At 39.7% G+C, this 26,845-nt stretch overlaps 1 protein-coding gene across 10 annotated transcripts in view; it reads right to left on the bottom strand.

Annotated features, from left to right (window-relative positions):
• Positions 1–265: 265 nt before the first annotated feature.
• The window catches only part of PHC3 (polyhomeotic homolog 3), a 107,259-nt gene continuing 80,679 nt past the window's right edge, over positions 266–26,845 (bottom strand). For 4 of the 10 annotated variants that reach the window (XM_041003023.1, XM_041003025.1, XM_041003026.1 and 1 more), the window contains 4 exons: positions 20,166–20,280; positions 13,734–13,866; positions 13,411–13,642; positions 266–7,937 (listed from right to left, as the gene is read on the bottom strand). In XM_041003023.1, the coding sequence (XP_040858957.1) occupies positions 7,783–7,937; positions 13,411–13,642; positions 13,734–13,866; positions 20,166–20,280 (635 nt within the window). In that variant the 3' untranslated portion in view covers positions 266–7,782. Of the gene's footprint in view, positions 7,938–13,105; positions 13,234–13,409; positions 13,643–13,733; positions 13,867–20,165; positions 20,281–26,845 lie in introns of those variants that run through there. The other 6 variants (XM_041003031.1, XM_041003027.1, XR_005886113.1 and 3 more) reach the window with 5 other exon arrangements.

The following is a 26,845-nucleotide window of genomic DNA, read 5'->3' as shown; positions in this document are numbered from 1 at the left end:
CTATGAAAACCAAATGTACAGGAAGCCCTTATTTACTTCATTTATTAGTTTTTCCTCTGAATGAAGTGGCTTAATAACTGGTCATAAAATGGGATTGCATTTTTAAAAAGACTGAACTTTATTAGCAAATATTTATTTTTTCTTTGAAGATTTTAAATCAGGAGGTATGGTGACTATTCCAAGTCCCTAACTAAGCTATTTAACTTTGAAGATTCTTTACATGTCAAACTCTTAAACAAAAAAGAAATTATTCAATAGACAGCCAAATGGAAGAGGCTTTTATTTGTAAAGAAATGAACTTACAACTGGTCTACAATATATTATTGAATATAAACAATATAAATAAATGATCCTGGAGGCCCATGAATCTTGCATCCAGACCCACATGGAGCAATGTTACAACAATAATCTATGTGAAAATGTGCAGGGAACAAAGGTGCAATTACAAGCAAGTTTAAGCAGCAGAGAATAAGGTGCTTTAATAATCAATGTTGCCATCAACAAACAGTTGAATGTTCAATTTTACTTCATTGAATAGACACAACAAATAAGGAAATGTAAATTCATACACATGCTACTCATAATATGAAAGTGCTTTCTTTGTTTAAAAAAATACACCAAATGGACACTTTTTACATACATCATGGTGTGCTCTTATGCAAAATTAACTTTGTTTTCAGGATATACATTTTTAATCTGTAGCTATAGATACCAGTCAAGGAACTCTAATGCTAAGAGTGCTAAAACTATTTTGTTTCCTGTGACAAGGACTCATACAATATCCAATGTCATGAATACACCTAATATCATGTTAACGTCTGTTTCCTGTAAAGTAAAAAAAAAAATTAAAATAAAAAAAAGAGCCTTCTTTCCCCTTGGTGATTTGGTGATACTTTGTTCATCCTGGGTAGATTATCTTTTGAGGTTTCAATAATATAAAAATTCACTTTTAGTACAACAGGAGAAACCAAATAAGATTTTTAAAAAATCAGTTAACCATGCACTTGAAGCATCAAAAATTAAAACAAAGTTTATCAAAGTCTTTTACTTTCCTTTAAAAGAAGATGCAAAGTATGCATTTAATGAAGAGCCTGGAAATGCCTGCCACAGTGCGGGCATCCACTCTATAGTTTCCAACCTTCACCACAGGCATAAACCTCACCTTGCCGGCAGTTTTCTAAAACTAACTTTGACAAAGACTAAGTCTTTGAGGGAGGTTATATAGTTACTCAACCAAAAAACTGTTAAAAAAAAAAAAAAGGTATACCAGCTACAGACTTTTGAAAACTTAAAATTTTAACAGCATATAATATTTGAAAAAAAATAGGGATACTTTAAAATTAAAACTCTCTAAAGGCTATTGTTAACAATGGGACAATTTTCTTTAAAACCTAGGCTATCTGGCTACTCAGATGTTAGTGTTCTGTTTTCACTCTGGAAGATTCTAATATAGATTCTAATCCAGCACTCATTTGGATACTTTCCTGTTTTAAAAGCTTTAACTATGATACACAAAGGGTTTTAAAATACTTTTTATCTTTATGAAGAAAGTACAAACTGATTACTAGTATTTAAAGCTGTGTCAACAGGAATTACAATGTGGTTTCAGGCTTCCAGCATGATAAGCAATCCTTACTCAATTAATAATTCCTTCTTCCTTATAATGTTCACTTTTACCTGGCAATTCAACATGGAATAAGCATCTTTTAGCAAAAACTCTTAAATTTATAATGGATCATTAAGAAGGGAAAGAAAACTAAGCAGGAACAACTTTAAAAGTATCCCATTATGTGCTTTAGCACCATAATTTTAAAGCTAGGGGTACCTTAAACCAGTATCAACATTTTGAGAACATATCACACTGTATATTTGGAGGCTAAAACCAAGTAATTTGCCAAGGTGTCATTTATAACTATTTAACCGATTGCAAGGAAAACCCCAGTCTGCAGACCAGTATGTTAGCCAAGAAAATTCCATAGGTATATTAGCCTACTTCTTACTACTGAAGCAGATTCACACATTATTTAATATTTAATGCTTAATACTTCTAAGTATTCCAAGCAAATATTTTAAACACCGGGCACATTTGGTCTGAGGCAAGGCAGAAAAACCTCTTTCTGAAGTAGACTACTGTTTCTTTTAATGATGACTACAGGCTCCACCCTCTCTCATAAACACCTACTTTTTTTTTAACTGCCATCAATTTAAGCTCCAAAACATGGGATTAACACTGATAACAGTCCATGAAGTTACACTTTTCAAGCCAATAAATGATGGCTACTATTAATCCTCATCACAGTTAAAATTTTTAAAAGTTAAAAAAATGATTATGAAGCTAATTTGAATAGGCAGTCTAAAGGGACTTTAATTAAAATTATGACACTAGCATAACAGCTGCAAAATTATACTGGCTTTTCCACATTAGCATTCATTGATTACTACTTCTTAACAGCACATTTTATCTTCTATAGTCTCATACTGAATATTACACAGTTCCACAAAACAATAGCTGTATGTGTAAAGGGCAATAGCACTTTGCTAAAGCATCCGCCAGATGTTCTCATTTTTACCTCTAATACATATGATTAAAGTTGTCCTCTTTTAATAAAATGTCCGCATGCTTTAGAAAGAGAGAAAGAAAAAGGAAACAAAGAAAAAGAAGTAGAGAAATAAGAATTTATGCAAAACCTTTATGAAAAGGTTCCAGAACCCCATTGCTGGTGGGGAGTCTGCATGTCTCAGAGCAGAGAGGAAGTGTGAGAAGAGGACGGGCTTCAGGGCGCAGGAGGAACGCATGGCCTCCCTCAGTGCATGCTTATACAGTGCGTTCAGAAAAAGCCAAATGCTTTCGCTGGAATGTCATAATTATATTTGCATTCATGCTTTACTACAACTCTCAAATAAAGCTTTCTCATTGTATAGTTTCATAGTAATTAAGTTCTAAAAATAACTTGCAAAACCTTTAGGGATTCTTAAAATTTTAGGAAACTTGCCAATGAAAGCAATACAATTAGGCCTTTTTTTCCTGAGGAAATGGCTTTTACCGCTGCTTCGAAGGAAATTATACAATGATACATTTCAGGAACTTCTAACAAAATAGGACCATCTTCCTGAAGACTTTTTCTTTTTTAAAAGGTGTACAGCTTAATGAGTCAAAATTTACTTTCAGTAAGAGTGCATATTTACTTTTCCTAACACTGTGTTTGTGCTTATCCATATTGAATCACAATCTCTGAAATGAAATAAAATGCTCTAAACAGATTTACAAAATACCAGCACTGATGCATGTGGGTTAAACATCATGATCCACACCGTTACGTGCCAGAGAAACAGAGGTAGGCTTGCACTCACTCAAATCCACCCTAGTCAGGAGGAAGCTGGAGCTCTGTGCCCTTCCTTAGACTGACACACAACTTAACAAAGACGACCTTACAACGTCCTTGTTTACAAGTCTACAAGATTGGTTCAAGTGGCATCTGTAAAATGGAAATTTGCCTTTGTAATTCTGCCAACGCCTAAGAATCAGCATTTGAATTTCTAACAACTTTCCTCCAACTGTAAGAGCTGTCACATGTCTCAGAAATCGAGCATTGCTAACTTTTGTATCATAAGAATTATCGGTATCTATGCTCAGGTAATGGAAAATGAGTTTCATGGGATCCAGCAATGATTTATTATGTAAAACTACCAATGAAAGCCATAATCTATACTGAACAGCTCCTCTTAACTGCATAAACCTCTAGGATCTAGAATGCTTTTGTTTGTCTTCTCCACTTCCCCAACCTTGCTCCCAGAAAACTTTCCTCCGGGCCCTCTACATACAGACGCATATTGTGCAAAAGAAACTGACTGAGCAGACATTCTGCATAGATGGACCAGTTTCCACTGCCAACGGTGTCGCTGTAACCTGATGGTCATGTCCTGCCCCAGCTGCCTCCCTTCCTAAAGTGAGCCCCACCACAGAAGTTTCTAAGGATCGCAGGCAAAGGTCGCTACTAAAATTTTGACATAGTTCATCTGCAGCTCGAGAAAGTGCTAGGAGTACAGAGGTGAGACCCCTTCACACCAGACAGCTAAATGCTCCATGGAATTAAACAGTAGGGACAGCTGCTATTCACCAAGAGTGAGAGTTTCCAAACCAAGAACTATAATAGCCTTTTGTGGTGGAAAATGTGTAGCTGTAGATTTCATCCACTGGTTACAGCTATGAAGTCGGCTTCATTCAGTTTACACTTTCCAAAATTGTTTATACATTTGTAAAATTGGCCCAAGACGTAACTACACTGCCTCCCTGTCATACTTGTGCCATGGCAATTAACAAAACCATAGAAACGTAAATAACAGGCTTTAAAAATATTCAATTCAACAAGCAAGTGAAATGGGATGCTAAGATTACAATCAAAGATTTGTGTCTGTGGTTCGATGTTTGATTATAATTTTACACTTGCTATATGAAGATTAGGTATCTCAAAAATTATTCAAAGCATGATTACTGTATTCTTTCATACGGTTCTAAAAGTTCCAACACATGAGAAAACAAAAAATTAACAGAGGGATGCCTATTAAAACTCACTTCTATTTTAAATTTGGTAAAACATGAATATTCGCTTCCAAAGTGCAGAAATGTATTCAATGTTGAAGTGCATGCCAACTAAGAACGGCGGCAGACTGCCCTGCCTGCCTCTTTCCCCTTCTCAAGCTTTTGTGCTAACATATCTTTCCTTCTATTCCATTCTACCCACTCCTAGATCCCAGCCCTTAAAATATAATGGTAAAAAAAAATGTGCTTTTTAGGGAATTCCAGAGCAAAGCTGAAGGTCTCATCATGGAAATATTCTATACCATTCTAACGGACAGCACTCTCTCAGCCTGTACTGGCTCTATCACAGTTGCATAGCTGTGTTTTACACATGACTATACAAGGCTTGATGAATATTAATGTCACATAAAAACAACTTTTACAAATAAATTGCTTACTTCCCAAAGAACACAAAGCTTTGAGCAAATAAAAATTTAGACTTGTAGTTTTTTCCTTCAATGGGAAAAGATTCAAAGAAATTAGAAATACAAACTTATAGAGCAGAAGTAAGAAGAACCGCCCATGTTCCCTCTCTGCTTTCCATGCCCTCTCCCCAGCTGAACTCTAGTTAGTAATTTAAAGGCAGGGGAAATAGTGGCCTTCCCCCCAAGCCATACCGAAACAGCACTGACATGCAGTGTCATCTGCGTATTCATTATACAAAGCCGACAGCCTTGAGATGAACAGATCATGGGAGGGGTTGCACAAACAAGAAACTATGAAGTAACAGCCAACTGACAGTAAATGAACCGTTTAAAAACAAGGCTCCTCAAAACAGCGATCGTGTATTCTGGCTAGGTTTTGAGTAAAGACAACAGAAGGTCATGACCAGTCTTGAGATTTCAGATTATAAGGCATTCATTAATAGAAACTTTCTGTAAGCCCCTTCTGGATTGTGCTAGGTACTAGCTTTCAGTAAGTACAGAATGACTAATATTAGCAGAGGCAAAAACAAAAGCAAAACAAAACAAAAAAACAAGAACCTACAACACAGTTGGCAGTCGGTACCTGAAAGGCTATACCTACAGCAGCTTGGGAGCTAATGGTAGTGCCAGGGCGACCCAGCCCCAGCAGCCAGCATCGTGGTAGGCGCAGATTAGCGAGGACAGAGTTCTAGTCTCAGGGGGGACTCCTCCACGCTCCGTCCCTCACACAGGGGGCCGTGCCTCACTAATGCCTATCCTGAATTTGTATTCTGAAATTGCAAGATGGGAGAAAAGGCGAGTGTATAATGATTTGTTTGATAACAATGAACTGTGAACAAATGAAAACTGACTAGAGTATCTACCTTCTTTGAAACCCTAGGACAGCAATCAAAATGTGATATAAAGAAATATGTAACATAAACTGCAACTTACAATAGGTCTGGAGCATGAGCCTTACGTTATGTTAAATTTTCTAATCCTACACAGAACTATTGGTAAACATTTTTTTGAACATTACTACACAAGGAATCCCACAAAGCATACATTCAAACAGGAGGCATCTAGAGATTAAAAAAATTACCCGCTGTATTTTTGTATAAAAATAATCAACATTCTCTAATGTACACAAAGCCAAAAGATAAACATCTGTGATGTCTTTAGGGACATCTTAGTCTTCTACTAGCTCAACACAATTTTTGTGAAAAGAGCAGTGAGAATGAAACCCTTGGACACTTCTTTCTCCACTGACTGAACTTCTGCCAGATACCGTATGTGTTCCTGCAGTTAGTGAGACATCAGCATGTGGTATATGGAAGAAACAGGAAAAGACTAAAACAAAACGTTCATCATCGTAAAGTCTCTGATATCCAGGACTAGGGTGCTCTTAGGATTCCCACAAGCACTGCTGCTTACGCTTCCCGACTCCACAGAACTGTTCAAGGGATGGTTTTCCCCTACAATAGGTCCATATACAATCAGATCTGGATCATCCAGAGAAAACACTGCAAGTGCTTTGAAGGAAAGCATGCAACAGTTTAGTAAAGGAAAAAGCAATGTGCATTCCAGCTAGTCCCAGCTCTTTCAACACCAGGAAAATTCCACAGAGCAACCAGTATCTACCACAAACCACCTCCTTGCAAGGAAGGGTGTGCTGCTTCATGGCGTAATTGGATTATGACTCGATCAGAAGCACAATAGAAAGCATTCTTTTCTCAAATTAAGTATATGGTAGTCCTTACTTTATAATTGAGTTTGGTGGATTTCTTTTTCATTTTCCGGTGTGCATAAAACTAGAAAAAGCATTTCACTGGAATATTATACTACCTGAATAATAGTCCCACTGTATATGTATCCTTTATTATCTTTCAAAAATGTTCTCTGGGTGGAAAACAGCAACCCCTATCACTCTTTCTACATCCCAGTTTCTCACCCTTGGTGCTGCTAAACCCCTGGACCAGATATCTGCTGGTGGAGGGCTGTCCTGGGCATGGCTCGCCACTCAGCCTGCACCCAGTAGCTACCAGTGGCAGCCCTCACTCAGCATTAACTCTGAGCTGTGACAGCCAAAGATTCTGGACACTGTCAAATGTCCTCTGAGGAGAAAAAGTGACTTCCATTGAGAACATCTACTTTTACTGCACAGAAACAGAAAGGAAAACCACCTTTTTCTCAGCCAAATTCCTGGTGAAGTTTGGAACAGAAACGAATTCTTTTGATTTCCAGATCCGTATTATTCAAGCTGAAACATAATCCTTCTTTAAAGATGAAACATTTGCATAAAAGACGTGTTTTTTTTTTCAAATGCACATTGATATTCCACTGCATGTGATTCTGTCACTGGACTCATAATTCATTCTTAACATATCTCTAATGACAACCCTTAGAAAACTAACAGGGTAGAAAAATGTATAAGAAACTGAGTAAGGAGAAATGTAAATTAATTGCTTTAAAAAGGATTCTTTGCATTAATGATAAGCATTACCTTTAAAAAAGTATTTGTATAACACATTTCTTCGAAAAATATTATGGCCTTCTCTAACAAGTCTTCTAATGTTGCATGAAATCTCTGCAAAATTAATCTCACCAATGCTGGCTAATTATGAAAATGTATGATGAATTGTTTTATCTGTAGAAGCAATGTCAGCATTTGGTGCAGAAATCCCAATGTGCTTGGCTCTCCACCACAGCAAGCTCAATATTCCAGGCTGAATTAGGCCTTTACCTTGCACATCTGCTGCAGAAGGGCAAAAGCTGATGTGTCAAAGCCTCGGCTTCCTGTTAAGATTCCTTCAGAGAGTTGATGCGTGCGCAGATCTTTAGGGCTGGCCCTAGCTTAATATTCATTGCACTCATGAGATGGTCTTCTTTCAGCAAGAGAAGAGCTTGTCCATCAATCTCCTGTGCTCTGAACTCATCTGCAATATCCTGGCAGCCTGGAAATTTGACCAAAGTAAGAAGTTAGAAATAAATACACAACCATCAGTATTGCTGCTAACACACTCTTACTGGATCTGAGGATCTGAAACGCAGGCTGAGGAATAAATGAAATTTATTTACAGTAGTCAGAAGTTCATTGCTGAAGACAGTATCTGCTGGCATTCTGAAAGTAAGCATTTAAAATCCAGGGAAAGCATTTACTTGGAATTCTTGCTCTAAAAATCATAATAGAGAATTACTAAGAGCTAGGTAAAAATGTACAGAGTGAACAGCCCAGAGGTAACAGTTCCTTCGTGAATAGGTCTGTGCTGTCACCTTGCAGCAGCCCACCGTATAAGAGGCCTGGAGGCAGGCACTTGGTTCAGGGGCTAAGACAATGCTTGAGCAGTCTGTATTCCACACCAAAGCACATGGGACCCAGGTCAACCTCCGTTCCAGCTTCAGTGTGGCCCAGCCCTGGCTGCTGAGGGCATTCGGGAAGTAGCAAGGAAGACAGCAGATTAATCTCTCTGCCTTTCAAATAAAATAAACTAAATAGGTAAAGCTCTGCATTAACTGGGTATTGTATCTCATAAACTTATCTTTGTATTTTTACATCCTGTACATACAGGCTCAAAGGAATAAAATCCAAATAGCAATCTAGTAATGTTTTCTCAAGTACCAGAGTACTACTTTCATTATTACTTGAATTTATGACTTTTATTGCCAAGGACATCTAGCATATCCTTATTTTTGATCAAGGCTGTTATTAGCACTCTACTGCAACACTGCTGAAATGCTGCTGAACTGCTCAACTGGTAATTTCTACTTCAAATACTGAAACCAGTAGACTCAGGTCCACTTGTCAGAAAAAAGCAAATCCATACTGAAGTTATATATAGCTAATCTGCCCAATAACCATCATGTGGCTCTCAATTTAAACTAGGTATTTTTTCCAGGCAGTATTTACCTTAACTTCACATGTTTTTATTGTCTACCAAATTTTATATAGTTAAACTGCTCAATAAACACCTCATTATGAGGGGAAGCAGCAAGGAATGGTACTAGGTCAACAGAGGAGGAAATGAAAAAATATGGAAAAGAGATAATAAAATTACAAAGGAAAGCACTTGCAAGTAAAAACTATTCTACTGAAATAAAATGGAAATGGCAACATTACAATTTTTGATACCAAAATACAAATTATCAGCCCTTGGGGCTGGTGCAATGGTTCAACTGCCTAATCCTCTCAAAGTGCCAACATTCCTTATGGGTGCTGGTTCATATCCTGGTTGTTCCACTTCCCATCCAGCTCCCTGCTTTTGCCCCGAGAAAGCAGTGGAGCATGAGCCAAGTCCTTGGAACCCTGCACTCATGTGGGAGACCCAGAAGAAGGGTCCTGGCTCCTGGCTCCTGAGCAGCTCAGCTCCAGCTGTTGCAGGGATTTGGGGAGTGAACCAGCAGATGAAACATCTTTTTCTCTGCTCTCTCCTTCTCTCTGTAAATCTGACTTTCCGATGAAAACAAATAAATCTTAAAAGGAAAAAAAAAATGATAAGCCTTTCCACTGTAAGTATATCATTCTCTTATTTATATGATGCTTTCCTCAGGACTGACAGATGCTGAACACATACATGAGGATTTGTGAACAAGCGAAGACTGGGATGAGTGAATAAAGAAGGAACAAAGACGCACTGTGCTTCAGTACAGACAGCTGAAAGAACCACGCACGCTTCCCTCATGTTCAGATGTTCTTTTCTGAGGTCCTCTGTTAAGTTGCCCTTCACTATTTCTTGTAACAGCAGCCAACTTTCCAATTTCTCTGCTTTAATAACTTTTGTGACATTTAAAAACTGCGATTTCAGTAGCCTCTAAATCACATTTGTGGTTTGACTCAATAACCATGCAAAAGAAACTGTATAGTTGAAATGATTTTACTCACCATAGAAAAGCCCCTTTTCTTTTCCCAGAGGTAGCTCTCAACAAAACTGGGCAGACAAAACTGACTAATCGTGCATCTAGTTGTGACTTCATCCTCCTCTTTAGGAAACAACTAATGTTCTTCTCTCTTCAGTCTTAATTAAAGGATACAGGAAAGAAGAGAAGAGAAAGATAGGGTAGAACTTCTTTAGACTGGGAAAACAGGAGCAATGAGGAACAGTGAGGACCGTAGAGCTACATTTGGGAATAGAAACAAGGAGTTCACCGTGAGGACAATATACGGCACATCCTCATTTCTCTGTAATGGGAGATTTCTCCTCAGACAACTTCTTATGGGTGGATGGTAATAATTTAACAATAAAGAACAAAAATTGGGCAACCAGCATGATCAAACAGAAATGCATTCTCTTCAGAATTTTACAACACAAATTTCTTAAGCCAGCCAAAAAAGGTATAGTTAACATTAAGTATGAAAATAAAGCAAGTGACCTAAACAGGGAAAATTAAGAGAAGCACTTATGCTTCCAGAAACTCATTAGAGAGAAACAAATTTTAAAAATATTTTAAATGCTCAAAGTATAAAGAGCTGAAAAGTTCTGTGAGTTTCTGAGTATCACTGCACATCAGCGCAAGCCATCAGCCCGCCTGCCTCGCTTCACCCCAGCAGCAAGTGCAGTGCAGCTCTCAGCACCAACACAGACCTTCACACCTCAGTCCCAACTGAGCTCTCCAAGTGTCCAGTCCCTCCTCCAGGCAAGGATACAACAAGCACCCTGCACAAAAACTGATGCCAGTCAGGCTGGGGAAAAAATAACACCTGCCACTTAATGATACAAAATGCATCCCAATACAGGTATTACAGAAGCAGTAAGTGGTCATCTATGCTTTAACGAACTCTATATGCCTATAGGGAAATTAAGTCTCCTATGGTTTAAAAGACTGAAAAAGGCAGTTCATCAGATCAGGAAGAACTGAAGAAGGCAACTTGCAGCTAAATGAACATGATGCTAATTTATTCCTTTAGAGAACTTTAACAGAAATTAGAAGACAATTGTTCACTCTGGGAACAGCTCTGAGATTTGGGGATATTGCGGTTCCAACACAGTCCCAAAAAGATACTTATCAAACAATACACGAAGAAACAAAATGTGTAAGAATAAGTACAGGTGTCCTGTCTTGAGAGAGGGGAGGAAGCCTATCCCGAATGAAGAGAAAGAGGAGATCTTACAAAACCACAAGCTGTTGGTTCTATGAGAAAAATGTGGAAGTGGAATCCTGCAGGAGGGAGGAGAGAAACAGCTCTGAAAATCCTCAAAGAGGCTTGAAAGAAAACTGACAAAGGCAAAAGGAGCAAAAAGAAATGAAGATAAAGCCATTTTCTGCTGTGAGGTTTATCTAAACTACAAATAATCTTTATTATTTGACCTACCAAAGCAGCTTTGAAATATTCTCAAAGTCTTCACTAAACAAAAACATTTATATAAACCAGACTCCACAGCAATTTTAAATTATAATCTCCTTTTAGCATTAATGAAAACCAAATTAAGTTTCTAAGTAAACTCAGTAAAACAATCATCTCCAATTAAACAGTAAGTTTAACTTTTATTTCTTAACAACTAGGCAAGAATGAGACAAAGGAGGAGTAAGCCTTCATTCTATTAATGTAGTGACAAGTACCCCAACACAGTAAATAATGTTGGAGAAAATGGACTTTTGCAAAAGGAATGAGCAACTAATCTCCTGAATACAAACCCAATTTCCTTCCCAAAAGAAAAAAAAAAAACGTTTCTCACAAACAAGAAACCAAGTCCACCAACAGGACTGAGCCAACCCGTGAAGGTGACAGAATCCAAGTCCAGCTCTGGATGACTAACAGAATCCAAGATTAATTCTCAAGCCAACTACTCTGGTCTACAAACTAAAATGTGTTTCATCCCATATCAAAACCACAACAAATGAAGAGTCATATTCTTGAACACCTCGAGTTTACAGCATATTCTAAGTCTAAATGAACTCAGATATTTCTTAGAAGTACTCCTAAATGCCATATCTTACTCTTTGAAAATTCAGCATTTCTAAAACAAGCTATTGATAAAATAATAAAATTTCCTAAGAATTTTGTATATACTATGGTATTTTGTATATACTATAGCATAGCCTGTATCCAGAATCCCATATGGGAGCTGGTTTGAATCCTGGCTGCTCCATTTCTAGTCCAGATCCCTGCTAATATGCCTAGGAAAGCAGTGGAGGATGGCCCAAGACTTTGGGCCCTTATACTCATTTGAGAGACTCAGAAGAAATTCCTGGCTTGGGCCTGGCCCAGACCTAGTTTTTGTGCCTATTTTGGGGGAGTGAGCCAGTACATGTTAGAACAATTCCTCTCTCGCTCTAACTCTGCCTTTCAAATAAACAAACAAATCTGAGAAACTGTACATAATACAAAATGGATGACAAAAGATTTTAAGTCAGAATTTCTAAATATATTCTGTTGCACAGTAAACTGTGGTAAGTTCATATCTTAGACTTTAGTCACCTACATAGAAAGATTAATTAGTAACATTGATTAGCCTAATTTCGATAAACCTGGCAAACATTTAAATGAAATGTGTTCGGAAAAGCTTGTATCAGGAGAAATGAGATTCACAAAAAATCAAGAGAACACATTTTTAAAGCTCCATTTTCCATACTGATAAGATCAAGTGAATGACAGATCTTCTGATTCTAAAAAATATACTATAACACATGTAATCACGGTAGGTCTCATCAGGAGCAAACATGTGACTGTCTTTCATACCAAGTCCTTTAGAAAAGTGAATGCAAGATACTGAATCAAGGAAAAAGAGAGACTGACGTTGATGGAAACAGTACCAAAACAAGAGTTAGAGAAGGTAAACATAAATCAGAAAGTTAACCTCAATATTAGAACAAATGTCATTACTGAGTTTCAGCTAACTGCTTGAGAACTTCTATCTACCAATACTGAAATCCTAGAAGTGCCCTAGATGCTGATTAGAAGATTCAAAGGACACAGTTTCTTCTAAAAGAGTTGGGTTGATTTTTAAAAATAAATCAAAATTTTACTGTATTTTAAAAGGCTTGCTTAACTTTTAAAAATGCTTTTAAAAATTAGTGCTTTTTATTTCACTTTTTTAAAAGGCAAAATTAAGAAATAAGGAAGAGATAGAATAGAAATACAGAAGAACAGAAGGGAAGAAGCGCCTGATCCAATCTCTCTACTGACCTCTCGAGAGAAATCAGACTGGAGAGAAGAGAGCACCTTTAATATCTTCACCGGCTCAGGAGTCACGGCAGAAGCAGGACTAGTCAGTTTTTATCGACTTGGGGCGTATGAGAAAATACCCAGTTGTGCTGAGGGAATAAGCAAGAGGAAACAGATCACATTTCAATAGCAAATGCCACTTAATTTATACATACACACAGTACTTCTCTAGCCTTTTCGTGCAAAGGGTATGGACGGAGCTTACGATGTTCCTGGGTTGTGAATGCACAAGAAAACTACTAGGGCCAAAGTTGTGAACGACATACCAGGCAAAGAATGGATGAAGGCCCACACATCATCAACTGTCCATATAGATGGCTCTGTTTGGGCAACTGGCAGCAAGTCACTGTTCTCGGGCATTTTCCTGATTCTCACATCACGAAGCTCGCGTTCTCTTTCCCGCTCGCTCTGTCTGCGCAGACGAGTTGTCATAGCAGATGGCACAGAATCTTCCCGGGACGCCAAGTCTTCTTCTGCAGATGGATAAGTAATGGGAAGCTGGAAAATGTAGTACAAGTAAAATACAGCACTGCACTTTCCTTGCGTTTCTGAAAAGGGTATTGTACAGTGAAGCAAGGTTTCTACAGACCTGCCTAAGGATATGTTCTCTTGCTGCCCCATCAGGACCACTCGGACGACGGCCACGATGCCCAAGACTTTGATTATCAGGCTTACGATTCCAACGACTAAGTGCAAATTTTTTAGAACAGCTAACATTGTACCTGAGAAAGTCAAGCAAGGAAAAATATTAAGTGATAAATGGAATATTCCACTGAGTATTGAGTTTAAAATGCAACTATGAATCAGTAAGTACCACAGACTTCAATAAGGAGTATAATGTCTGATAAAGTAAACCACACTGTTTTGCTATGGTAGTTGTCAAGAAATGGCCTCTGTGGGGCTGGTATGATGGTACGGCAAGTTAAGCCACTGTTTGAGATGCCAGCCAATCGAAGTCCTGGCTACTCTGCTTCCAATCCAACTTGCTGATGCTGTGTCTATGAAGCGGCAGACCATGCGTAAGTACTGAGTTCCTACCATGTCAGAGAACCAAGTGAGAAACTGGCGTCTGCCTTTGGCCTGGCCCAACTCTGGCTGTTGCAGCCATTGGAGAGTGAGTGATAAATAGAAGATATCTCATTCTTTTTAAGTAAAACTTTTTATTTTAAAAAAGAAAGAAAGAAATGAAAAATAAAACAAGTGAACTCTGTATATCACAAATTATTTCTCAAAGTAATACTGGACACTTGTAGTAAGCGATAGATATCTTCTGATTATCTTCATTATGCTAATGAAACTTTCTGCAAAATACAGAGGATTACTAATTTTCACATTAGTATGTTTATTCTAACTTATTTTTGTTCCAACTTATTTTCCCCAAGTAATAATTTTTGGAGAAATTAATAAATAGATGTTAACACAGTGGGACAGGATCTCAAGCAGCTATTCAAAGATTTTTCAAGTATTACTGAAATCAGAAAATGAAAATATAAGCTTGAAATTTCAAAAGTATACAAGGGATTCATATTTAGGAAATACTGAACTTTGCTTGTTTTAATTTAAAATGCAGAACAATAAGGAGACAGAGGCAGGCAGGCAGGCAAGAGGCAAATGGAGCACCCATCTGGCAGTTCACTGTTGAAATGCCCATAACGGCCAGAACTGGGCCAGACCAAGACCAGGAGCCCAGAATTCGGTCTGGGCTCCAGCAGCAGGGACCCAGCTACTTGAGTCACTCACTGCAGCACGGGCAGGAAGCTGGAACTGGGAGCCCCAGGCAGGAGTCATATCTGGTCACTCTGATATGGACATGGGCATCCTGGCACCAGACCAAATACCAATCCTGTCATTCTTTAAAATGGGCTAAAATACTCATATGACTCTTGCAAAAACAGTTTATCTGATATTTTTAACACAGGTCTTTATAAAAAGAGTCCTATTTCATTTAACAGATTATGAAGTCTTTAAGAAGATGGGGGAGGGGTGAGGATGAATATATTCCAAAATGGGCCAGACAGTAAATATTTTAGGTTTAGCAAGTTTCTGGCATAACTACTCAACCCTGCCATTGTAATATGAAAGCAGCTGCAGAAGATACTGAACAAGCATGATTGTATTCCAATACCATTTCTAAAAATGGAACATGAATTCCATACCTTGGTCATGAATCACAAAATCGCCTTTTTATATTTTTAAAATAAAAAACTTTATATTTAAAAAAAAAACACCTTTAATTTCACTTACTTGAAAGACAAAGAGAAAGAAAGACACAGACAGATCTCCCATTTACTGGTTCATTCCATAAATGCCTGCAACAGTTGAACCTGGGTCATGCTGAAGCTAGAAGCTGGTAACACAACCTAGGTCTCCCAAGTGGATGGCAGGGATGTATACCAATCTCTGTGGCATCCCAGGGCACATTAGCAGGAAGCCCAACTATGATAAAGAGCCTACAGTGACACCATCACAGGCATCCCAAGTGGTACTTTCATCACTGAACTCAGTAATGCCTAGCCTCATACTTTTCCCCCAAACACCTAAAATTAAAACAAACAACAAATGCCATCACCATTCCTTAGCTCAGGGGTCATAAAAAATAAATAAATAAATAAGTGAAAGGAAGAACCTAGCCTGGGTAAATTTCCCAAACACTCTCTAGAAAGAACAGTGAGGGGAAATTATCTAAGAAACAACTTCCTGAAAAGCTGTGATATGACTTAGAAAAATGCAAGGCCTCTTCGAAAAGCTCATGAAAAAAGCGTGTTGGGAAGAAGCCAGCCCCAAGTGCTCTATTTCTGATTGCTCCAGCTCTCTGCTTGCGTGCGTGGAAAGAACTGCAGGTAGCCCAGGTTCTTCTGCCTCAGCCACCGCCTTAGGGGACCGAGATGGAGTTTCAGACTCTTGGATCTGCAACGGCTCAATTCCAGCTGTCGAGGACCATTATCCGGAGTGAATCATACGTGGAAGATATCTTTTGCACTCCTGATTCTTCTTTTTTTTTTAAAAAAGAGAAAAATCTCTGAGTGGATTTCAGAATTTTTGGTACCAATTTAAGTTTAATTTTATTTCCCCATAAGCTAAGACCCCACTTATAAAACTGTTCATAATCTCTTTTTTAAAAAAAAAAATGTATTTTTTTTTTACGCAAATCGGATTTATAGAGAGAAGGAACTAAAGACAGATTTTCCATCTGCTGGTTCACTCCCTGAGTGACCACAACAGCCGGAGGAGCTGAGCCAATCCAAAGCCAGGAACCAGGAGCGTCTTCCTGGTCTCCCATGAGAGTGCAGGGTCCCAAGGCTTTGGGCCATCCTAGACTTCTTTCCCAGACCACAAGCAGGGAGATGCACTGGAAGTGGAACAGTAGGGATACAAATCAGTGCCCACGAGGGACTCCTGGCACATGCAAGGCTTTAGCCACTAGGCTACCATGCCGAGCCGTGTTTGTAATTTCTTATGTTTAGAACTCCTTTGGTCTAAGCAAACTACAAGAGTAAATCCAAAATTAACTCCACTACTGATAACTATTCTAGGACAAATATACAGATATCAAAATAAAGCTTTCTCAACTATGTTTTATGAAAATCCTGAGAAGTGGAAATAAAGAATCACCTAAAAATAAACACACTATTTAACCCCCATAGCAGAAGTGTACTAACAGTCATTTCTTTTTTTTTTTTAAATATTTACTTATTTTTTATTGGAAAGGCAGATTTACAGAGAAAAGGAGAGACGGAGAAAGATCTTGCATCTGGAGGTTCACTCCCCAAGTAGTCACAATGGCCAGAGTTGAGCTGATCCAAAGTCAAGAGCGTCTTCCAGGTCTCCCAAGCAGGTCAAGTCCCAGGGCTTTAGGTTGTCCTCAGCTGCTTTCCCAGGCCACAAGCAGGGCACTGGAAGGGAAGTAGAGTAGCCAGGATACAAACTGGTGTTCATAGGGGATCCCGGCATATGCAAAATGAGGACTTCAGCCACTAGGCAACTGCAATGGGCCCTGGCCACTTCTTTTTACCATAAGATAATTCAAAACATTTAAGCAGGGCCTGGTGCTACAGTACAGCAGGTCGAGACACTGTCTGCAAAGCCTGTGTCCCATATGGATGCTGGTTCTTGCCCTGACTGCCTCACTTTCCACTCAGCTCTTCACAGATCTACCCGGGAAAGCAGCAGAAAATGGATGAAACTCCTATCTCTTTGGCATTAGCCTGGCCCAGCCCTGGCCGTTTTAGTCATTTGAGTTTTACCCATTTCAAGAGTAAATCAAGTATGAAAGATCTCTCTCAGGCCTGGTGTGGTAGCCTAGTGGCTAAAGACCTTGCCTTGAACACTTTGGGAGGCCATGTGGGGCCGGTTTGTGTCCCGACAGTCCTGCTTCCCATCCAGCTCCCTGCTTGTTGCCTAGAAAAAGTGGTCAAGGATGGACCAAGGGGTTGTCCTCTTATATCCGCATGGGAGACCTGGAAGAGGCTCGGACACCCTGGCTTCAAATGAGCAAAGCTCCTACTGTTGTGGCCGATTGGGAGTGAATCAGCAGACAGAGGGTCTTCCTCTGTGTCTCCTCTTCTCTGTGTATCTGACTTTCCAAAAAAAAAAAAAAGAAATAAATCTTCAAAAAAAAATTTCTGTGTATCTGCACTATTCAAAAAAATACATGTTTAAAATTTCTGCTTTGTTTTTTTTTTTTAATTTATTTTTATTGGAAAGTCAGATATACAGAGAGGAGTAGAGACAGAGAGGAAGATCTTCCGTCCGATGATTCACTCCTCAAGTGAGCGCAACGGCTGGTGCTGTGCAGATCGGAAGTCAGAAGCCAGGAACCTCCTCCAGGTCTCCCACGCAGGTGCAGGGTCCCAAGGCTTTGGGCCATCCTTGACTGATTTCCCAGGCCACAAGCAGGGAGCTGGTTGGAAAGTGGAGCTTCCAGGACTAGAATTGGCACCCATATGGGATCCCAGTGCATTCAAGGTGAGGACTTTAGCCACTAGACCATCGCACCAGGCCCGTTCTTTGTTTATTCTACATTTACTACTGGCCTCAACAAAATACGTTTGGGATTTCTATGTTATCATTGAAAAAACTACAGCACTCATTGACAACAGAACAGACAGATTCACTTTGTACCTGATTTGTAGCTCATAAATATTTTGGTACGGTAGAGAACTAAGCTGAGAAATACCAACAGCTCTTCTCTATCCTAACTTCGCTTCCTTCTTAACAGTATTGCCTTAAGTTAGGGTCCCAACTAACTAAACAGAGCCACATACAGGGTAATAATGTGAAAACTGAACAGTTATCTCCGGGAGGAAAATGAAGGTAGTGTTACATGTTTTAGAATTTTATAAAACACGCAGAAAATGTAAGATATCCTGAAATACAGACTTTTCCCAAGTTTTTGGAGTTTCTAGTCACTTAAAATAAGAGAGCTGTTTTTCTTTTTATAGTATTAAGTAGACCAGAAAATTTGGAATAAAACATGAGCTACATAATTTGACTTTAGGACAATAAATAGCATGAAAGAAAATTTAAACACTCACCAATGAAATAGTGAACTCACTTTAGAGGAAAATTGTTATATTAATTAAGTTTTGTTAAGTATACTTTGGTGACATCTACATAAAATAAAACATTCAAGCAAGCAATTCCATGTGTGAGAGTGGGCATTTGTTATAGCCATAAGAAAGCCAGTTAGGATGCCTGTTCCAATATCAGAATATACCTATTCTGACATCTAACGTTGCATCCTGAGATCTGAGAGCCAGAGGTCAGGCCTCATGGGGCTGGCTTCCTGCCATCCACATGGAGACCTGGATTGAATTTATGGCTTCCAACTTGTCTACTGTGAGCATTTGGGAAGTAAACCAGCAGGTAAGAAACCCTCCCACCGGGCCAGGCACAACAGTCTAATGTCTGAAGTCCTTGCCTTACATGCTCCAGGATCCCACATGGGTGTCAGATCATGTCCCAGCTGCCCCACTTCCCTTCCATCTCTCTGTCTCTCCTTCTGGTTCTCTCCAAGTGGACTCAATGGCTGGGGCTGATTCAATCTGAAGACAGGAGCCAGGAGCTTTTTCCAGGTTTCTCACACAGGTGCAGAATCCCAAGGCTTTGGGCCATCCTTGACTAATTTCCCAGGCCGCAAGCAGGGAGCTGGAGGGAAAGTAGGGCAGCCAGGACACGAGCTGGTGTTTATATGGGATGTTGGTGCATGAAAGGCTAGCACTTTAGCCACTAGGCTATCATGCTGCACCCAAAAGCAAAACAAATAAATCTTAAAAAAAAAAAAGTATCCCTCGCATGAAATAAAATGTAATTCTTAGATGCATAAAATTACAATAATAAATTTCTTGAGAATAATCATTCTTTGGACCAAAAGCAAACTTCAAAATAATTAACCTAAAATATACCTCAACTTCATCTCTATATTATCAGGATTTGTTACTCAGAGCTACAGTTTTTAAAAATCAGAATTAAACATGAGTAGTCCAAGATTAGGGACTAAATATTTCTTTTGCAACTAATACCACTTACTTACAGTAACTACTACTTTAACTATGAAGTTAGAAAAGACAGGTATTTTGCTATTTGATAATACTGACATTGTGGGGAACATATGGTATAGCTATTTCATTTAGAAAACTGAAAAAAGAGGAAATGATTCAAACAAATGAAAACAGCTTAAAACAAAAGTAAATTCAGTATTTTGATACTGATAGAAGCAATCATTTGGCTGAATATTGTTTTAATATCTTAAGGACTAGTATCACATATTTTGTTGAAAGCAACTTAAGCATACTTTGATTGTTTCTTGAAGATGATAAAGTAAAACTTACTGGTATGAATATGCAACTTTCACAGAGCGAAATCTAGCAAATAAATACCAAAGTAGCTCCAAAGAATAGCTCTTTCTACTCTTCTTCATATGATGACACCTATGCTTGCTCATAAACTATCTGAGACGGTTTTAGTTTCATTACAGTGGTTATTGATTTGTCCTTCAGAAAATTCAAGAGCACAGAAATACCTTTTGGCACACGACATAGTGCAGAACCGTTTGGACCGCAAAAATTCATTAGCGTAGCCCATTTTTCCACAGAATTCACACTTGAGCAACTCACTATCCATTTCTTCTAATGTCTCTAAAAAAGAAGGAAACAAAGCAGAAAGATACCAAAAATTGAATTGTGCAACGTTTCCTTTTAGCCTCTCCTCTGATAGGCTGGACATGGCCTGCAGATCAATGGCCTTTAATTCTGAGTTTGGCAGAGCTAAACAAAAGTCTTCCAGGACAACTACTTCTACCAAATTCCCTCTTGCTTCTACAGAAACAAACAAACAAAAAATTATATGGCATTGTTTTCTATGTCAGTACAACATTTTTAAAAAATTCATTTTGCTAAAAATGTACCATCTCCAAAATTTGCAAGAACTCTATAAGCATCATAAGGGAAAAGAGTGTGAATCACACTTGGATGCTACCTCCAGAAGAAGACCTTCAGGAAGCATACTAAAGCACATGAAGTGGCTGTGTAGCAGGGCATCCTTAACAGCAGAGAATGAAGAACACTTCAAAATGGTCAATTTTTATATACCTGGTTTTAGAGGAACATGTAAGATAACCATAAAAATTTATTTTGAGAGTATATGTTTCACAAAGTCACTGGAAAATGGAATTATATCTAAAACAAATAGAAATTTTACATTTCAAGAGAAGCTTCATCAAGTTCAACACAGTTCTGTAAGCAACAACACCAGCCATTCAACCCACTGTTAAAGAACTTGTGTATCTGGGGAGAACGACAGACACCGTTTAAAGATTTAAGATAGGGAGAGAGTGGGCATGGTGCCACAGCAGGTTAAGCTGTGCTTGTGCCATTGGCATCCCATATCAGTTCAAGTCCATACGTGATTTTTACTTAGAATTGTGGAAACTGAACCAACTGTTGGCTATCATGGGTGCTCTTCAATCAGACCATGAATGAGATTAGTTTTTGCTTCAAAAATTGATGCAATTGGCTTGCCACAACAGGCTGCAACTTCAACATCACCATGTTCCTTGACAAAATGAAGTATTCATTTGTTTTTAAGATTTATTTTACTTTTAACGGAAAGTCAGACACACAGAGAGGAAGAGAGACAGGGGGAAGATCTTCTGTCCATTGATTTGCTCCTCAAGTGGCCACAATGGCCGGAGCTGAGCTGATCGAAACCAGGAGCCAGGAGCTTCCTCTGGGTCTCCAACATGGGTGCAGGGTCCCAAGGCTTTGGGCCATCCTCAACTGCTTTCCCAGGGGACAAAAAGGGAACTGGATGGGAAGCAGAGCCACCGGGATATGAATTGGAGTTCATATGGGATCCCGGAGCATGCAAAGCAAGGACTTTAGCTGCTAGGTTACTGTGCCAGGACCCCAAATAACTTCTTAAACTAACCATATTTTGCTTATTTCTTGCATCATTACCTTGTCAGTGATTATAAAATAGGCACCAAAAGCAATCAACAAAACGAAACTTTCAGCCATGAGCTCCACATGAGCTCTTGCTGTGTTACTCATCATTACAAAGCCCTGCTAAGTTCAGACAGCAACAGGAAATGGAGACACAGAGGGTATGTATTTAGAAAGCTCAGGTACACAAATCACTCATTTTATTAGAGAAGCAGATGTAAAGTGGTCAATTAAGTGGAAGAAACAAGAACTACTTGGAAAAGTTTGTGAAATAATATTTAATATTGGTTGGCCATCTAAATAAATGATACTGAATAATGAAATCATGAACTAACAGGTGATCATTTTAAGGAAAGTTTCAGCTTTACCCTCACAAGTAAGTCTTTAAAAGCAATGAGGAAAAGTGTCTCAAAACAAGTAAAAATTGCCCCTTTCAAAGCCTAGCGATGGCTCCCCCACAGCTGCAGTGTCTGCAGAACTGCCCCAGCACAGTCCTGCAGCCCAGATGCAGCCTCCAGCAGTTCTGGTTTTACTTTTTCAGACAGACATCCAAATCCTGAACAGCCTGCCAAGGTCAGAACACCACCAACACCATGGATACAGCCCTGATGACAACTCCTCGAACTGTTCCAGGAACATGCTAAGCTAAAGGATATTTTCAAAGGGTTTTTATTGAGTAACATGTCAATATGCAACAAGGAAAAGAAAATGCGCTTTTTTTTCCCAATTTGTCACAGAGGGGGAATATCAGTTATGACTTGAGACTAGTAGCAAAAATGAAATCTTTTATTTCTAAGACGTGAGGGATGACAAAGATTTCAGAATTCCGATTCTGATGTTCAATCCCATTTTTAACATGTCACATTTGTGAAGGGGCTCTAGAGTCTGACCCAGCCAGCTGCCTTTTCCCTGCTTCCCTAGTCAATCCTCTATCTATGCAGTCCTGCAAAAGCTGCAGCGCCAGCATAGTCAAGTGTATTTATTCACAATCTTCCGCCCTGCAATGATCTTCCTGCCTGTTATCTCCAATTTTTAAGATTTATTTTTATTGAAACATCCAAGACCTACATTGAATCTCACCTGCGTGAGAAAAATCACCAAACCAGAAATAATCTCACCAGTTTTAAATTCTAAATTCAATTCATTTAAAACTTAATTATCTTTTTGCTATAGAGAGCCCTAGTTTCAGATTAGATGAGAAGGTCCTTAAAGGAATCGGAGCTGTCCTTTACTGCTTTCTGTATATAATTTTCAGATTCTAGCTCAGATGAGCACATGCTGATGGCCATTATCTTATAAACCATAAGGTCATACTCTGCTGGGAAGCTTCCTACACAGATTTCCATGTTCCTCTTAAGTGTATACATAAGTGGACATATTATAAAACTTTAGCATAGGAGGAGGAGAGAGGAGGAATGGGAAGGAAAGGGGGCAACCCTATACCTACATAACTATAAAATGGAAAATAATAAAAAGAAAAACAAGAACTTTGATTTCTAGAATTATGGGGATAAGCAAAGAGTGCATCTTCACCTTTAAAAAAAATGTACTCGAAAGGTAAATTTATAGACACACACACACCCCCCCCACCCTTCCAATGAATTAGTCTCCGAGTTAGTCACAAAGGCTGGGGTTGGAACAGGGACAGTCAGCAGGCAGGAGCTGAAGCTGGATTCCCCATGTAGGGAGAGGGGACTAAACATGTGCCTATCTTCTGTCGCTTTTCCCAGGCCATTAGCTGCTCTGAAAATGAAGCAGCCAGGACACCAACCTATGTCAACATGGCATGCTGGAGTCATAAGTGGTGGCCATTCCAGCTATGCCACGATGCCAGCAGGCCACTGCACTTTTACCTTTACTACTTTCCATCATAAATGAGAAATATTCTCAAAAAAGTCAGTACTGGGCAATTTAATCAAATTAAATTAGTGACACTAAAGGCACAAAGTAGACCTATAAAGTAGATTCTGATTTGAATCAAGCAACTATAAAATGACATTTTCTGAAAAACTGGTGAAATCTGAATATGGATTAGTTATTTGTCGACACCAAAAAGTTACTAATACTGGCATGTGTTATGTTACAGCACACTAACATAAAAATGTAATTTTTGGAGATGTGCACTGACATTTATACTAGAGAATTACAACATGAGTGATGATTCTGTTTAGAACAGGAACAGAGAGATTCGTCTTGCAAGTGCCAGGATCCCACATGGGAGCCAATTCCAGTCCTGATACTCCACTTCCCATCCAGCACACTGCTTGTGGACTGGGAAAGCAGAGAAAGATGGCCCAAAGCCCTGGGACTCTGCCACCTCGTGGGAGACCTGGAAGAAGCTCCTATTCTCCTGGCTTTGGATCAGATCAGCTCTGGCCTCGCAGTCATTTGGGGAGGGAATCAGCAGATGGGAGACCGTTCTCTTTGTCTTTCCTTCTCTGTATAAATCTTCCTTTCCAGTAAAAACAAATAAATAAACAAATATACTTATATTTATAAATTTATATGTTTATATAGATTTATTATATGCATATATAATAAATTTTTTGAAAAACAAAAGCAAACAAACAAAAAAACCAAGGTAGGGAGTGGCTAAATAGAAAGGTACCCACCAGCATGTGTGTGGGCTGGATAGTAAGGCTGATTGGGTTGAACTAGGCTTCAATGCCCATTGACATGTAGGAGAGCTAAATGGGATGTGGGACAGACTGGACCAGTCTGCTGTACATAGTGGCAAGCATGAGAACCAGGGTCAGGGCAGGTCTGGTGGGGGTTATGGGGAGATGGCCCAACTAGACTGCAGCTCCCACTGGTTTGCATGAGAGCCGAATATGAAGTGGGCAGGATCGAACTAAACTACAATACCCATTGGTTCAAGTGGATGATGGGGCTGGAAACAGAACTGACCCAGCAATTGCAACCACAACATGTGCATAAGCTGACTGGAGCGACAGACTCTGCTGGACCCTGTACTGGCAAACTCACACAAGAATCAGGTCTGGGATTACCTCAGACAAAGTTTTTTTGGAGATCCCTCCAACTGAACTGCTGATCTCAGAACCCCAACCATGAAGAGACTATGTCAGCCCGTGGATTCTGAAGAGATTTCATCATGCTTGGAAGGGCAAGACTGGCAGAAATTCAGAACTGTTGAACTATCAAAACTGCTTGAGCAGGACCCTCAGAGCATGCCCCACACAGGGGACCTGGGATGGGTGGGAGGTTTGATTGGGCTTTTCCCTTTGTTTCTCCCCTGACCTCAGATACAGGGGGGAAATTGATATTAGTGTGGAAACAATGGTATTACCCACTTTCCTGTAGCCCTTGACCCTGTATACCCTAATTAACTAAGTAAGATTATTTTTAAAAGAAAAAAAAAAAAAAGAAAAAAGAAAGAATTTTTTCATGTTAAGGAGAGCCACTATTATATTTCTGTTCAAACAAATGTATTTACCACTGATTAAAAAGCATATACCTAATATAAGTGTTATATTCACTTATTACCAAACATCAGAACATTGAAAGTCTAAAACCCATGGGATCAGCATTGTATTACAGCAGGTTAAGCCGCTGCCTGGGACACCAGCATCCCATATGGGTACCAGTTTGATTCCCAGATGATAACTTTCAATCTAAATCCCTGTGAATGGGTCTGGGAAAGCAGTAGAAGTGGCCCAAAGCCTCAGGCACTGCCACCCATGTGGAAGAGCCAGATGAAATTCCAGGTTCCTGGCACTGGGCTGGCCCTTCCCTGGCTGTTGCAGCCACTCAGGCAGTGTTCTCATTCTGTTTCTCCTCCTTCTCATAATAAGTAAATCTTTCAGACAAATAAAATACAATAATCTTGAAACTCTACACTTTAACCAAACTCTAATACAAACTGATTAATGTTTGAACATCATGTTTTTAAAAATAAAGGATTGTTTATTTTTATTCTAAAATTCAAAATTTTCTCTCATATATGATGGACCTTTTCTCCACCTCCATTCCTTGTAAAGTCAAAGACACTGTAAAAATTACCACCCATTGGGCCCAGTGCAGTGGCTTAGCAGCTAAAATTCCAGCCTTGCAAGCACCAGGATTTCATATGGGTTCTGGTTCTAATCCCGGCAACTCCACTTCCAATCCAGTTCCCTGCTTGTGGCCTGAGAATGCAGTTGAGAACGGCCCAAAGTCTTGGGAACCTGCACCCACGTGGGAGACTTGGAGGAAGTTCCTGGCTCTTGGCTTTGGATTGGCACAGCACCAGCCGTTGTGGTCATTTGGGGAGTGAATCATTAGACAGAAGATTGCCCTCTCTCTCCTCCTTTCTCTGCATATCTGGGGTGTATCAGAGTGGGTTAGACTCCAGCACACAGTGGTGCTTTGAGAGCCAGGATGGGTGTATGATGCGCTAGCTTGGGTCATGGCTTTCATTGAGCCACATGAGAGCTCTAAGTGTGGACCAGGTGTGACTGGGCCATAGCTCCCAAAAGCAAGAAAAGGAATGGGTGTGAGCCTATCAGGCAGGGCCACTGCTCCTGCCATGATAGGAGGTGGACCAAGTTAGCCTGGGACAAGGATCCTCCAGTGTGTGAGAGAGCTGCTACTGCGAAAAAATGTGATTGAGAGGCTTGGGGAACTCCTTTGTCGAGATTCAGTCCCTGTAGGTGAGCTCAAGCACCAAAGTAAAGAGCAGCTGAGTCCAGGCCAGGTAACATTATCCACTGGCATACATGTAGCCCAGGTCTGGGGGTGGGTCAGGCTGGGCCAGTTCATAACACCCACTGACAAATCTGAAAACCAGGACAGAGTTCGGGACAAGCTAGGCCAGGCCACAGCACCAGGCAGTAAACATTAGGACCAGCACTAGGAGTTGGCTGGGTCAGGTTGGGCAGCAGAACCCACCAGCACAAGTTGAAACTGGGGGCAGACTGGGCCAGGCCAGGTTACAACACCCAATGGCAAATGCCAAGGTGAGATGGACCATGTCAGACTGGCCTGTGGCACCCACCAGCACATGCAAGACCTTAGAAAGGGTAGTGCTGGGAAGGGAAGCTGTAGGGACTGACCTGTTGGGCACTGCTGCTGATGATGAATTGAGAGCTGGGATTGGGGGCAGAACAAGCTGGGAAGAGCTACAACACTTGTTGGCCTGCATGTGAACTGGACAGGGTGAGAGCTAGGCTGGACCTACTCACTATATCCACTACTGGTACAGGCATGAACCAGAATAAGGGCGGGCATTCTGGGCTTCAATGCAACATCAGTCGGCAAGTGC

This window comes from Ochotona curzoniae, unplaced genomic scaffold, assembly GCF_017591425.1.
Source record: "Ochotona curzoniae isolate NIBS_2020 unplaced genomic scaffold, NIBS_Ocur_1.0 scaffold_2587, whole genome shotgun sequence".
Taxonomy (NCBI): domain Eukaryota; kingdom Metazoa; phylum Chordata; class Mammalia; order Lagomorpha; family Ochotonidae; genus Ochotona; species Ochotona curzoniae.
The sequence above is the reverse complement of the archived record's forward strand: the minus strand, read 5'-3'. Positions and strand labels throughout refer to the sequence as shown.